The 14,129-nt window shown below is 41.4% G+C and overlaps 1 protein-coding gene across 1 annotated transcript; it reads left to right on the top strand.

The window, feature by feature from the left end:
• Nucleotides 1-1,990: 1,990 nt before the first annotated feature.
• Nucleotides 1,991-13,284, top strand: LOC133410843 (ras-related protein Rap-2a). The gene is made up of 2 exons (XM_061692416.1): nt 1,991-2,854; nt 11,091-13,284. Exons 1-2 carry the CDS (start codon nt 2,541-2,543, stop codon nt 11,326-11,328), a joined length of 552 nt encoding a protein of 183 aa, XP_061548400.1. The 5' UTR covers nt 1,991-2,540; the 3' UTR covers nt 11,329-13,284.
• Nucleotides 13,285-14,129: the final 845 nt, after the last annotated feature.

Here is a 14,129-nt window from a genome sequence, read left to right as displayed (position 1 = left end):
TGTCACATACTTCATTTTACAGTAAAACTATCCAGTGCATCGTAACACTTTCGGTATGTTGGTGTGAATTTTAAACATACAGCAGCAAAAATAATCCACGGGTATTGAATCCATCAATACAAAACAGTATCCTTTAGATTGAGAATGTCTTGTGTGAAACATTTATTTCAAGCACTTACACAGTAAAGATAACCGAAAAGTTGCTTTTATTTGATTGTGATTGTTGCCTTATTATTCTTCATCGACACCTACATTTGCATTTAATTCCACTCTGCTTGTCGAAAGAGAAGACACAACTCTGGGAAATGATGTCCGATGGAGACTAAAAATGTCACTCAGCCCTCAGAAATGCTTTATGATGTCGTACTGCTATAAATGGTTACATTAATATTGATTTCATCCATCAGTGGGCCTAACTTTAAACTTGTCCTCATTTTCTCATATGATAGTGGATCTTATTTTACAGTGTATAATTATTTGTTTCATGTGAATAGTGATTTCTAAAGTCTATTAAAAAAAATCTAATGTCAATAAACACTGTCCAGTTAAAGGCAATTTTGTCATCTGCTGTTTTTTGTACAATGTACTTCCATCATTGTGCTTAAAAAAAATTACATTTTTCCACATTTTAAATTAATTATACAGGGTGGACCAAAGTTGGTACACCTTTTAATTTACGAGAAGGATGGAAGAAAACGGATGAAAAAAGGAAGTAGCTCACCGCCTCTTTTAGCGTCACCCCCAGGTCGACACACACAAACTCACAATGGGACCTGAAACCCTACCACTGTCCTTGAAGCTTTAATTTGAAAGCCTAAAACTGTTTAATATATGTAACTGAAGTAATGAAGCTTAAATGTAGTAAAATGATTTTTTAAACTATTTACAGTTCAAACCAGAATTTTATACATTACATGTTCACACTAAAAAAGACACTTTTCATGCACTGGATATTGAGCCAGCATCTTCACAAGGTCTTTTGCTTTTTTAAATCTTGGGTTGATATGCACATGTCTGACCAAAGCACGTTCATTTTTGGGTTAGGGTTGGAAATTGCTCCCAAGGATGAACCAGATTTATGCAAGTCTACAATTATCTTTCTGATATCTGGGCCAATTTTGTTTGACCTTCCCAATTTGTTACACAAAGAAGCGGTGTGTTTCCTTCAAATACATCCACAGGTGTGTGTCTAATTCAAATGTGTTCAGTAAATCTACCAGAAGCGTCCAAAGATATTACATCATTGTTGGGGTTTCCCCCAAATCGTTTAAAGGCATCGTAATCTTACCGGATGTAAATTTATGACTTTGAAGACAGTAACGAAAAAAACGTCTTAAAAAAGAGATGTATTATTATTCTGGCATTTAGCAAATAGAATTTTGGTAATCATAATTGACCTAAAACAGAAAACTGATAGGAAACAAAGTGTGTCTTTTTATATAGTGTATGTAAACTTCTTGTTTCAACTCTACCTACTTTTGGTATACCCTGTATTATTCCAGAACTATGTATACAACCAGTGAACATTTTATTAGACCTGTGCATAAGATTCAGTTTAGAATTGCACATTATGTATACCAAATGTTGTAGGTGTACACTACATGTTCCAGCATAATGTCAACACATCCTGTCATGGTGAAAAGCAATAAATAAAGAAATTTAGACAGGCCGATGACGAAGCGTTGCCATGGCAACAACATCCGGCTCATTCTTTTTGAGACGCGTCCCGAGCCGCCTCCGTGATTGGTAGCTCTCCGCTCGGGTGTCACTGGGGAAACCGAATGACAGGCTATTTATTTATTTATTTATATTAACGCATGAACGTAAACGAGAAGCGTGTGATCTCATTGGCTCTCCGCGCTTGGCTCCCCATTCAGCCCACGGCTGCTGCAGAGTTCGCCATTGGTGCGCAACGCACGTCAATCAAATGGCGCAAGGCGAGGTGGGCGGGTTTTGTGCAACGGAAGCCGGGAGGTCACCTGAGTTTGGGGGGTGCTCACGTAGCGGCTGTGGGTCTCCGCCCGAGATTATGGCGGCTCCCATTGCATTGGAGAGCAACCGGGAGCCGCAGACATGGCCGAAATGTTCAAAATAGATTTAAAGAAACAATTTATCGTTTAATTAACGAGGTAGCGCCCGTGGCTATTTCCGGGTTGGCTTCTTAACGCGCGCGTGCGCGCCTTGGTTCTTTTTTTTGTGGGGGGGGGGGGCACGTCCAGGCATTTCCCCCCGCTCTGCGTGCTCCATGGAACAAGTTTTTCTTTGTGTGTGTGTGTGTCAAAGACTTAAGGTAAAGCATATGAACATCAGCAGCGTTTTCGTCCCGTCACCCCCCACATCACGGGCAGTCGTGTAGTCGCCGCCGCGTGGCCCTGCGTTGTTAGGGGGGGGGGGGGGGGGGTGATTTCCACAATGAAACCCGCGTCGGAGCGACGGGTCTTTGTGTTGTGAGCACGGACCGACCGTGCTCTTATTGTCAACAACCGACACAAAATGGTGAACGTTGAGATTTGGAGCCGCTTTTGGGTTTGAAGCCAACGATGCGCGAGTACAAAGTGGTGGTCCTGGGCAGCGGCGGGGTCGGAAAGTCCGCCCTCACGGTCCAGTTCGTCACCGGGACGTTCATTGAGAAGTACGACCCCACCATAGAGGACTTCTACCGCAAGGAGATCGAGGTGGACTCGTCGCCGTCGGTCCTGGAGATCCTGGACACCGCCGGGACTGAGCAGTTCGCCTCCATGCGGGACCTGTACATCAAGAACGGACAGGGCTTCATCCTGGTCTACAGCTTGGTCAACCAGCAAAGCTTCCAGGACATCAAGCCAATGAGAGACCAGATCATAAGAGTCAAAAGGTGGGTGGGTTGTTGATGTCAGTGTGTCAAATGCACGTGAACGTCACATACAGGCCATCACGGTGCAAGGGTGGGCCGAGAGACACAGTGCAGTCGGCCTATAAGGCTCTGTTTTTGGTGGACAGTGAACCATTGCCTTTAATAAGCGCAACAGTTTGCCAATAACGGATACACCCAACCTAAAAAATGTTATACTTTCCTATATTTTTCATTTAAACCCCCAATATACCCCAAACTATGATCCCAAATCACTTGATCATTTCAAACTCATCTTTCCACATTGAATAGCCTACAGGTATTTTTTTTTTTTTTTTACACATTTTGAATGTGCAATGCTGGAAGGTTTGTCGCCACTTCACAAACCATAAAAAGTATCAATGATTACTTTTCTAAAAGCAATTTTATTACATTTTTGACTCGGTTATATATAGATGCTCTCTCTTTTCTTAAAATACTCGTGTACCTTGACTTACAAGTTGAAAATGTTCCCTGACCAAGCTCGTAACTTAAATTAGTCGTCCAGCAAGGCCCGGCATGTTAACGGTTAAGCATTTGCAAATTTATCTATTGAAGGATTTTATCTTCTGTTATTTGCTGAAAAAAATCAGTTTCTGTTTTTGTGTGCCATTTAAGTGCTAAGGAACTATGTTTCCGTGAGATGAGGTGCTTCATTTAGACAAAAGTAATGCTTTGCCGTCATCATGTAGCATCTATAGGAAATTATCATATTTTGGGGGTGTCAATTCCTCAAACGTTTTTGCTATTCATGGCAGAGCTTTCTATCCTGGAATGTATATCAAATAATTTTTCCTCATTGAAATTATTCAAAATGCCATTAATCTGTTCAAGCAGCCCCAAAAACACCACACTTTTTTGTTACCCTTTTAAGATATAAAATTATAATTAAAAAAAAAAAAAAAAAACTAGAGAATGTAAAGAAACAAGATGCTTTCGTAGTCTAATTACTGTCCTTACTGCAGTATTCATATGTTGAACCTTTCTCTGCATCATCTTGGAAAGTTTACCACCCTGCTTTCTCCGGCGTCAACCACGCAAGTAGCCACGTCCGCCTGTGGGACCTCAACTGGAATCTTCCATCACAAGTCGGCCGGCTCTCAGTTGGTGGCCAACACTAAGTTAGTCCTTCGCTAACATGGCGCCTCAGAAACGAGCAGGGCGTTTGGGCAGCATCTTAGAACATTACAGAAAGAGCACGAAAATATATGAATAGGTGTGAGTTGGTTTTTTTTCAGCGAATAGTTTTGTCTTTTATAGAAAAATTTGCAAGCTTGCAAATGGAGATTCGGGTTTACTGTACCAGCACATAGTACTGCAGCCCTGCCGGTATACAAAACACGCTTTGCACCTTCTCAATGAAATGGACTAACCTAGTTCAGTGTTTCCCAACCTGTATTCAGCCAAGGCAAGTATTTTACATTACAAAAATCTCCCAGCACACCACCAAACAAAAAAATATATACTGATCTAATGGTAATCTCTTCTCAATTTAGTCAGAAATTTACTTAAACAGTGTGAAATCTGGCCTGTTTAGTTGAACAAAAAAGGTGATATTACTTGTAGGAATTGAAAAAAGACACACATGGTTACACACATCTTAAATAAAACCACTTAAGTGAAAATTGATTATTCCCTGAGGCACACTTGATAATCTGCCACAGCACATTGTTTGGGAATGACTGGTCTAGTTCCATGTACAGGTGGAGTATATTTCTAAAATCTACACCAGGTTTTCCTCCTTTTTCAGTTCAACAACCAAATAAAGAATGCAGTTCCTCCCCGGGACCCACACTTACTAAAATATATCATGTGTTGCCCTAAAAATTACATTTACTGTACATAATCTAGGGAACATGAATTTATGACAAAAAGTTGCATGAGTGCTTGATGAGTAATAAAATAGCTTACAGCGTTTTACTCTTGACAGTGGGCAACCCTATAAAAATGGATTGATCCAGCTAATGTACCCCAGAGGGCTAATTATAGGAGATCCTTGGTTTACGACGCTACAGACACACGATGCACTAGAAGTGTTTTTTCCATACAAATATGTACTGTCATTATGACTTTACTACGCCATTAGCATATGCTTGTAGTGGAAAGAAAAGAATAATAACAAAGTAGCTTACTTTTTTATTCTGACAATCGACAACCCTATAAAAATTTGATTGAGTTACATTAATGTACCCCAGGGGGCTAATTATTAGGCTCCAAGTAACTGTACCTTATCAAATTCAAATTTTCCCCATGATCAATAATAGATATTTAGTCAAATACCCATCCCTAATTTGCAATGTAGTGCTTTAAAGAGCTGACTTTTGCAGCTAGCTAGTGGGGGATTAACCCTTACTCAATGACCCATTGACAAACCTTGACTTGAGTAGTTCGCCTTTTGAGAGAGCAGCCAATAAAGGGACCCCAACAGCAAATTGGAGACTGTGGATTATTTGTTATTATCATGTATTACTTGTTTATTTTTGTCATTTCTTGCCTTGTCTCCGCGGCAACAAATCTGCTCAACCAATGAGCGACAAGCAGTTCACTTGGCTGAATAGGTACTAGAAGTCGTACCTGCTTTTGCCCATGAAAAACGTTTCAGTAGCGAGGTGACATGCAGCGGAAATTGGGCACTAGTACACTGGGTAGTGTCTTGATGTGAGCCTAACTAGGATAAAGCAGTATACTTCATAGAAAATGGATGGAAGATGGATCAAATCAAATAATTAGCTAAAAATAAATCTGTCAAATTGTATCTGATTTGAAATTTGCTGTGTGAATGAATGGTTTAACCTATAAACCGGTTCTGATCTGATTTCCATTTTGCAGCTATTCGACCGCATTCCCTCTCAGTGGTCAGTGGCGTTTCAGGTGGTTATTTGAAGGAAGTGTCTATTTGGGGAGAGGTGTTTTTTTTCACTCAAGTGGACAACGCATTCTGCAGCTAGTGCATTCTGCGTCTATTCGAGAAGTGGCCACTGTTTGAGGATATATGGACATGGAAAATCTCATCAGAGCATGTTGTGCTTATGTCGTTATTCCATTTAATTCCCCTGGATCCTGAAATAATTCTGCATCTGGGTTAACCTGGAGATATTATAATTCTAGTGTGTTGAAACCCATTTAAAACAGAACAAATATCACTCATTCAGTCCTTTAGTGTGTTGGTTTAATTTGAACATCTACTTTTTACGCATCTTCGAAGCTCTCGCGCAACTGTGAATGAAGTAACGAGGTGCGTGTGTTTACTGCCGCTTGTGTTCATTCCTATTTCCTGTGTGTTTATATGCTAATGTATACGTGTGCGCTCGCACTCCAGATGCATCCGGCTGTTGCGTGATTTCACATCGCGCGCCGGAGAGAGTTTGGTGTTGTTCTCTAATCTCACAGCACCAATTTATTTTCGCACTTCACACACGACTCCTACACACGGTTCACTCTGTTATTTGGTGTGCATTTAAAAAGCTCGAAGCTGAATATAGATTAGTTGAAAGGGGATATACCGTATCTGACTTAATTGCTGGATGCACTGTACCCTACACTACCTCACAGTTCTGAAATTTGGGGTTTGAATCTTGGCTCTGGCTATCCTGTGTGGAGTTTGCATTTCCTCCATGTGTTGGTGTGTGTTCTTTGAACACTCTAAATTGTCCATAAGCGTGAATGTGTGATGTCCTGCGATTGACGGGCGACCAATCCCAGGTGTACTCCGCCTCCCGCTTAAAGTCAGATGGGATAGGGTCCAGCTCATCCGTGACCCTCATGAGGATAAGCGCTGCAGAAAATGGATGGATGGACCTAATGGCTTGTATAAAAATAGTTTGGCCTCTTCAGTGCCTGCCTACTCACCAAGTGTGAAATTGCACAACTATTGTAAGTAAATCTTTTGTTTGCTGCCTACAGTATTTCTGACAATATGTCTGTGAGCGAGCCATTCTAAATTTTGCTGGATTGTGACAGTGTGGCTAATTTACATCATACCACCACTGCACCAAGTTTCTCTGTCCATGACTTGGCAGCTAGGGTAGCATAATCCTTGACTAGCCTACGCTAATACTGTAGTAAAGTCAGGATTACAGTAAATATTTGTATGAAAACCACTTGTAGATATTCCTATGCTGTGTGACGACGTATTCTGTAGCCTCAAATAAACTGAGGATTCTCTATCATCATGTCAAAGTAGAAAGGTAAGCAGAGCTCTAGTGTTAGCACAGATTAGCATTAGCTGACACCATTATTAGGATTAGCTTCTGAATGATGCATGCATCATACTGATCGCTTTTAATAACATTTTGCTTACCTTTTGAATGTGAAGGGGCTAAACAGTGACATGCCATTCAAGGGGCAGATTGTGACCAGAGATGATGGAATATCCTATTAAAGTTACCCAACAAACAAAAGAGACAGAAGCAACGTAAAAGCCACATAGTGTTGTCTCTGCAGCCTATCTGCTGCCAAAACAACGGCGACCCGTCACGGCTACATTAGCCCAGGTCAGGGGCGTCGCTCTGACAGCGGCGGCTGTCACGGAGGCTACGGGCAAACATGATTACACTGTGGACCGGTGCGAGCGCGCCGTGGACCTCATCACTTATCATGCCAGGGACAAGCTGTGATTGGTGGCTTTGCCGGGCATGTAAATAACAGCACCATGGTCAGAAAGTGATGGGGAAGCACGGTGAGATGAAGCGATAAACCTTGATGTTTGCACAGCAATTGAGCTGTGGGGTTTACTAAATATGATGAAAACCCCTTCACAACCTCCATCTATCTATCTATCCACCCAACCATTAAGTATGAATGTAATGCTTAGGGGCTAAAGACTTGGCTAACCGTGCTGCCGGCCTTTTAACATTTCTGGCAAAAATGCAAAATAGGTCCAGTTGCTTCCCAATAGCATTTATTTAAAGTTTATCTAAAAATGTGAAGGCTGAGCCAACCTGTGACAACACTATACTTTGTGGTGATGGTTCCGTAAATCCTGATGACATTATTTCCATCAGGCGGTTAGCACATCATACTTTGGATCATGCAAAGATGATTTCTCCGTTAAGCATCAGGGAAACTACTCAATGGTTAACCCTAATGTCTTTGTTGGACAAAATCCCTGTCATCTGTTAGTAGCATCAAGCATTAAAGGAAGTGGGACGGGCAGTTTTTCAAAGCCATGGGAGAATCCCAGTTTTCAAACACCACCCTTGATCTTGTCATGAGTTGTTTACAAAAGACATAGCTCTGATCTCCACTCAAGTACAAGATGTGCCAAGAGAGAGAGGCTCCTGTAATTCTCTGACAAAGAACCTCCCTAAAATAGCTATTGTCAAGAACTATGTGCCCTGGGATTGGCTGGCGACCAGTACCAGGGTGTACCCCGCCTCTCGCCCGAAGACAGCTGGGATAGGCGCCAGCAGCCCGCCACCCTCGTAAGGATAAGCGGTGAAGAAAATGGATGGATAGATGGAAGAAGAAGAAGCCCAGAATGTTTCCTCCTTTTGTTGGTTCGTGCCCAAAAAATAGGGAGTCCTGATCCCGTCTGCGGCTTGCGACATCCGTCAGCAAGACTGAACGCGAATTGATGCATTATGCATTATAGATGAGATGTGTCTGGGAATGGGGCAGTCACAGTAAACCCTTGTGGCCGCCTTGAGGCTCACCAGCTCAAGGCTAAAGCGTGACATGTTGTTTACCGTGTTGGAGTCACTGCATTAGCACAGCCAACGTTTGGTATTCCATCATATTTTATTTGCTATCTGCAACAAATCCGTCTAGACAGCTACACGTGGTATCTGGTAACACTGCCTGCCTGCTCCAGACACAGGGTGGTCAACACCTTTTTTCTTTTTTTCTATACAAGGCACTTGGAGCTTCGGTTTCTTTGGCAGCCACAGTCTCACACCTCCTGGGAGCACAAGTTTCCTCCTCTGTTATTATGACTATATATAGCACTCCCCTCTCTTGTATTCCACATCTTTCTGTAGCGATGAGGCCCCAGTGAGCCACACATGTTGTATAAGTACCTCTATTAGAGAGAAGAAACAAGCTGTTTGAAATTCAGTGATGGATATTAATGTTCAGTGATGTGACATTTCTGGCCCTTTTAACAGATTTTGAATGATTTTGGGAGGTGGACCAGAAGCACAGCAGGGTGCACCTTAAGAGCACTTTTACCCTGATTGAAGGACAAGCTCCTGTAGCTTCTTGGATTTTAAGGCAAGATTCTTTTCAGGAAAAAAGGCTAGTACATTTGGTACCACAAAATTAAAACATACAAAAGTTACAGGTAATGGGCGGGAAACATATCAACATTTTATGGAAAAAGATGTCTGGGAAGTTACATAGTGAGGTCGAACTGTGTGTGCTTCAAGCAGAAAATTCTTTGGCAGCATCTAATGCTGCGTTCACACTGGATGTGAGGTGGGAGGATCATATCAATGTGATGCAAATGAAGCAAATACGCGTTCAATGAGTATAACTATCTCCCACGATCAAGCTTGTGCGAGTAGGGAAACTTTCGCTTCTTGTCTGGTGTAAATGTTGCATAAGGCCAGCCGTGCACTGCAGGGTGTGGTCGAACCCAACTAGAATTTAGCATCGCGAAAGAATGACAGTTGCACATCTACTGACATGCTGCAATGGAAAATTGCGACCCTGTATTGGGTTTGGAGGCTCCACATACATACACGTCGCTCAGTTTGCGGCGGACGTTAGGTATTTGTCCAGTTTTAATGAGTGTTTCAGTGTCATGATAGAGATGAGCACCATCCGACCACTAATTTTTTCTAGTGCTTTTCCTTATTAGAGTTGCAGGTGAGCTGGAGCCTGTCTCAGATGACTTTGAATCACCAGTGAATCAAGATCTGTACCACACCCAATCGACAGAATTCTTAGCGATCATTTGGTCAATAAAAATGTCCATCCTCGGTGTATTAAGTGTAGTGCAACAGTTAAGAAAGATGAGCTGTAGAATGAACCGTCGCCCTTTTGGTTAATTATGTGATCCATCCTATGAGATGGTCTTCTCCTCACGGCGGGTCAGCAGGACAGGTAAGATTAAAGTCCACTTGGGATAATGTATTCATGAGTAGATAAAACTGAAATGGACTCACTGCTCCGAGCAAGCTCATTTTCATTGAAATCTGTAGCCAGTCGGAGAAATGCAGGGTTCGTGACACTAGCTGCTGTTTATGTCGCCGCTCAGCTCTCTGGTGATACACCTTGTACACCCGTTAGCATAATAGTTAGGAAGAGGTATTTTTAAGAAGCATACTGCAAACTTGGATGATGCTGCAGTGTAATTAATAGATGTGACGATTTACCTTTGATTCACAATGTTGCCAAACAGCAGACAACATTTGATGTAAACCACTACTTGTTGCTCATTGGTCAAGAAGATTTGTCATGGCTGGGTTATTGTAATATTTGAAGATACTACAAAATGAGTCCCCGATTCTTAGCATGTTGCTATGCTTAAGCTCTGTACGCTGCAGTGTCATACGCCACAGTGTCCGTTTGGCTGCAGCGATTGGTTTTCTCACTGCCATCTTTCTCCTCTCGAATAAAATCTGAAATGACATAAGTAAAACTCACGTGCTAGCATTAGCTTACACTATTCCGGTGCCATAGTGCGGGACATTGCATTATTATACTCCACAGTCTCCTCTTCTCTTTTACAGCTGTGCAGTACATTTTCTTGCTGCACTCAAGTCTCCTTGAATAAAATCCAAAATAACAAAAATAGACACACATGCTAACATTAGCCTAGCCTGTGGCTATGCCTCAGCTCTGGAAGCTGCAGCGTGACACTCTGCACACAGTCTCCACTTTGCTGCAGCAGTCTGTTTTTGTACTGCTCTCACTCTCCTGTTGAGTAAAAACATATGCTAATGTTAGCTTCCCCTGTTGACACTGCGGCAACAGACTCCACAATCTCCCCTTGGCTGCAGCGATCTTTTTTTCTTGCTGCCCTCAGTCTCCTATTGAATGAAATTTCTCTTTATCGTTACAAAGAAGTAAATATCGGTGTTTTGTGAGTGTTTGTCTCATTCAGGCTGATGCTGTCAATGCAGCGTAGTTTTTCGCGATACTATTTTGAAAACCAACCAATCTGAATGAAAAATGTACAACTTGTCCTCCTCTTTTCCATGTTGGTGCTGTTTATACAGAAGAGCAACACAGAAAATGGCACATTTTACAGGCCGTGTGATTTGTGTGCGTCTCTCAGGTACGAGAAGGTCCCCGTCATCCTGGTGGGCAACAAGGTGGACCTGGAGAGCGAGCGGGAGGTGTCGTCCAGTGAGGGCCAGGCGCTGGCCGAGGAGTGGGGCTGCCCCTTCATGGAGACGTCGGCGAAAAGCAAAACCATGGTGGACGAACTGTTTGCCGAGATTGTACGGCAGATGGACTACGCCGCCCAGCCCGACAAGGACGACCCCTGCTGCTCGTCCTGCAATATACAATAGCCGTCCGAGTGGGGGCGGGGTCGGAGGTTATGGCAGCGACACACAGACACACACTTGGCACACTCTCATACACACACGGCAATTAAATGATAGAACACGATGGAGTTTAACTCTAATATCAGCAGTGCCATTATTCATGATGTGATAGGATTGAGAACTTAAAAACAAAAAACAAAAAAAACATACCCTCGCCTTATGTTGCTCTCCACCTTTCTAGTCGTCATCAACAAAGAATTACACCGCAGGACCTTCATATTTTCTCTCTTTTTTTTTAAAGATAATATTCTTAAAATTTACTTTCATGATGCGTTTACTGTGACAACAAAACAACACTAATCGATTACCGGGATCCCTTTGCTTCGAATATGAGCAGAGGTTTGGATTTATGTCCATTTTGTGCGGTGCTTTTTGGGAGCTTTTTTTTCTACTCATCGCAGGGCTGAACCAAAGAAGTGACCTGAAAGCATTTCATCTATTTTTTTTTCTTAAATATTGTAAATGGGGAGAAACAGCAGTGCAGTTATCATTTCAAGTTTTGACACAGTAAAGGTAAACAGCATTGTCTTCCACTTTTTTTTAATTTTTATTTTTTATTCTCATCGTCTGAAAATGAAGTCTAACAAATTTACGACTGTCAGTGTTTGGTTATCCCAGCTAGGGATAATCTATTAATTGATCATTCAGAATTATGTCTGTGAAGTGATGGAGGCAAAATGTGGTGCACTACCTAACTCGCAACCAGCATAGATGCTGTTGATCCACTCTCAACTAGTTTGCTGTGCAGAGAACAAGATGGCCTACATCCACGCAGACCTGCGCTGGGCATGCAATTGTAGTCCAGAACATCCAGTGCTATTTTTTTTTCTTCGATAAACTGGTTGTGCAAACAGTAGTTTGGAACAGTTTCTGCAATTCTTTTCACTTTATTGGTCGTGAAAATAGGAGTTCAGAACATTCAAAGGTTATTTTTGCCGATTGTTCATGGAAACGGGGGTTCAGAACATTGAGTGCTATTTTTTCGATTAGTTAGTCATGGAAAAGTGAGCTTAGACGATTCAATTATATTTTTTTCAATTAATTTGTAAAAACAGGAATAAATAACATTCAGTGATATATTTTCTGATTAATTGGTCATGGAAAATGATCTTACAATATTCAGTGTTAATTTCTCTCAATAGGTGGCTAGTATAAACACGAAGTTTTTTTTTTCCTCTTTTTCCCCCCAATTAATTGGTCATGGAAGAGGGATCTCAGAACATTGTGCTATTTTGTTGGTTAATTGTTGTGAAAAAAGGAGTTCTTGAAAACATTCAACAGTATTTTTTCAATGGTCATAAAAAACAGGAGTTCAGAACATTCAGTGCTATTTATTTCTGTGAATTTGTTGTGAAAATGAGTTTGGAACATTCAGTGCTATTTTTTCTGTGTATGGGTTGTGAAAACAGGAATTCAGAACAGGCAGTGGTATTTTCTCAATTAATTGGTTCTGGAAAAAGGACTTCAGAACATTCAGCACAATTTTCTTCGTCAGATTGGTTGTCAAACTCAAGATGCCAACACTTATGATCATACCTCTGTTTTCTGGTGATGTGCTCACAGGGTATTCATCGTACCGAAGATGAGACTAAGACTAATTCAAATGGTAGTGGACATATTTTGTATGGGAAGTGCCAGCTGACGTGTCTTTTAAAGTGAATGCATGGCTAGAAAAAAAGGACTCATATTGTTTTTAAGAAGAATATGAGGACAAACAAATGCTGGTATGAATCCCAGACGCTGTCTCAACTGTGCATCTTTTCAAAATTTTAATTTATATCAGGAAGCAGCCTTTTTTTTTAAATTCCCTCCTTGTGTAACCAAGTTGATTTTCTATTTTTTTAACGTGACCATTGACTCTCGAATCCTCCTCTGATTCTCTTAAAATTTGACACCCGCCGAATAAAAGTGTGTTCAACACTTGGATTGAGAGCTTTTTGTGCGAGGGAGTGTTTTATAATTGAATTCTCTTGTATTAACATTTAAAATGTCATCCAGTGGGGGCACGGGGGGGGGAGACTGCAACACTTTTGATGTTGCCTTCCTCTGTCTTATATTGCACAGGTGCATTCTCATTCCGTCTGGTCTTTGCACGCTGGTCTCATAATCCCCTCTGCTCGACAACACCGGAGGGTGTTGTGTGCGCCAAACTACTGTGTAGTGAACACACAGCGGCTTCTAACACTTCTGTGCACAATGTTCTGTTACTATCAATCAGATAAGTACGTCATTTTCCATTATACTTTAAACTGAGTGAAAATGTTTGAAGATGGTAAATGGATTCCGAAATTTAAGACAAATATTTACACTCTATTAATGGCGTATATGTATATTTTTTTATATATATAAATTGAAGTTTTCACATCACTTTAGATGTTGCCCAGGTTCACAGCACCTGGGGTATCTCATTAAGATCTAAGGTGAATTGAAGGTATCATTCAGTACGTGTATGTTAAATGTCATCACTGCTTAAATTCACAATTAATTCCCAATTAATCATCCAACATGTTTGTGTGAGAGTTTAGTACAAAATCTTACAAAAACTTGTCAACATAACATCTAAGTTCAAATGTTGCCGACACCTAGTTTAAAGCAAAGGGTAAAGCTCTAAAATATGTACGTTTTCTAACCATTTGAGTTACTTTTGCAGAAAGTCCTACTAAGCGTACATTTAGATGACAACGCTCTAGTGATCAGATGATGTTAACTGTGTTCACGGAGACCTGGAATAGTGACTGAAAATGGTGTAGTATGCATGCCAGGCC

This window comes from Phycodurus eques, chromosome 12 (assembly GCF_024500275.1).
Source record: "Phycodurus eques isolate BA_2022a chromosome 12, UOR_Pequ_1.1, whole genome shotgun sequence".
Lineage (NCBI taxonomy): Eukaryota > Metazoa > Chordata > Actinopteri > Syngnathiformes > Syngnathidae > Phycodurus > Phycodurus eques.
Note: the sequence above shows the minus strand (reverse complement) of the source record. Positions and strands in the feature narration are given on the sequence as shown.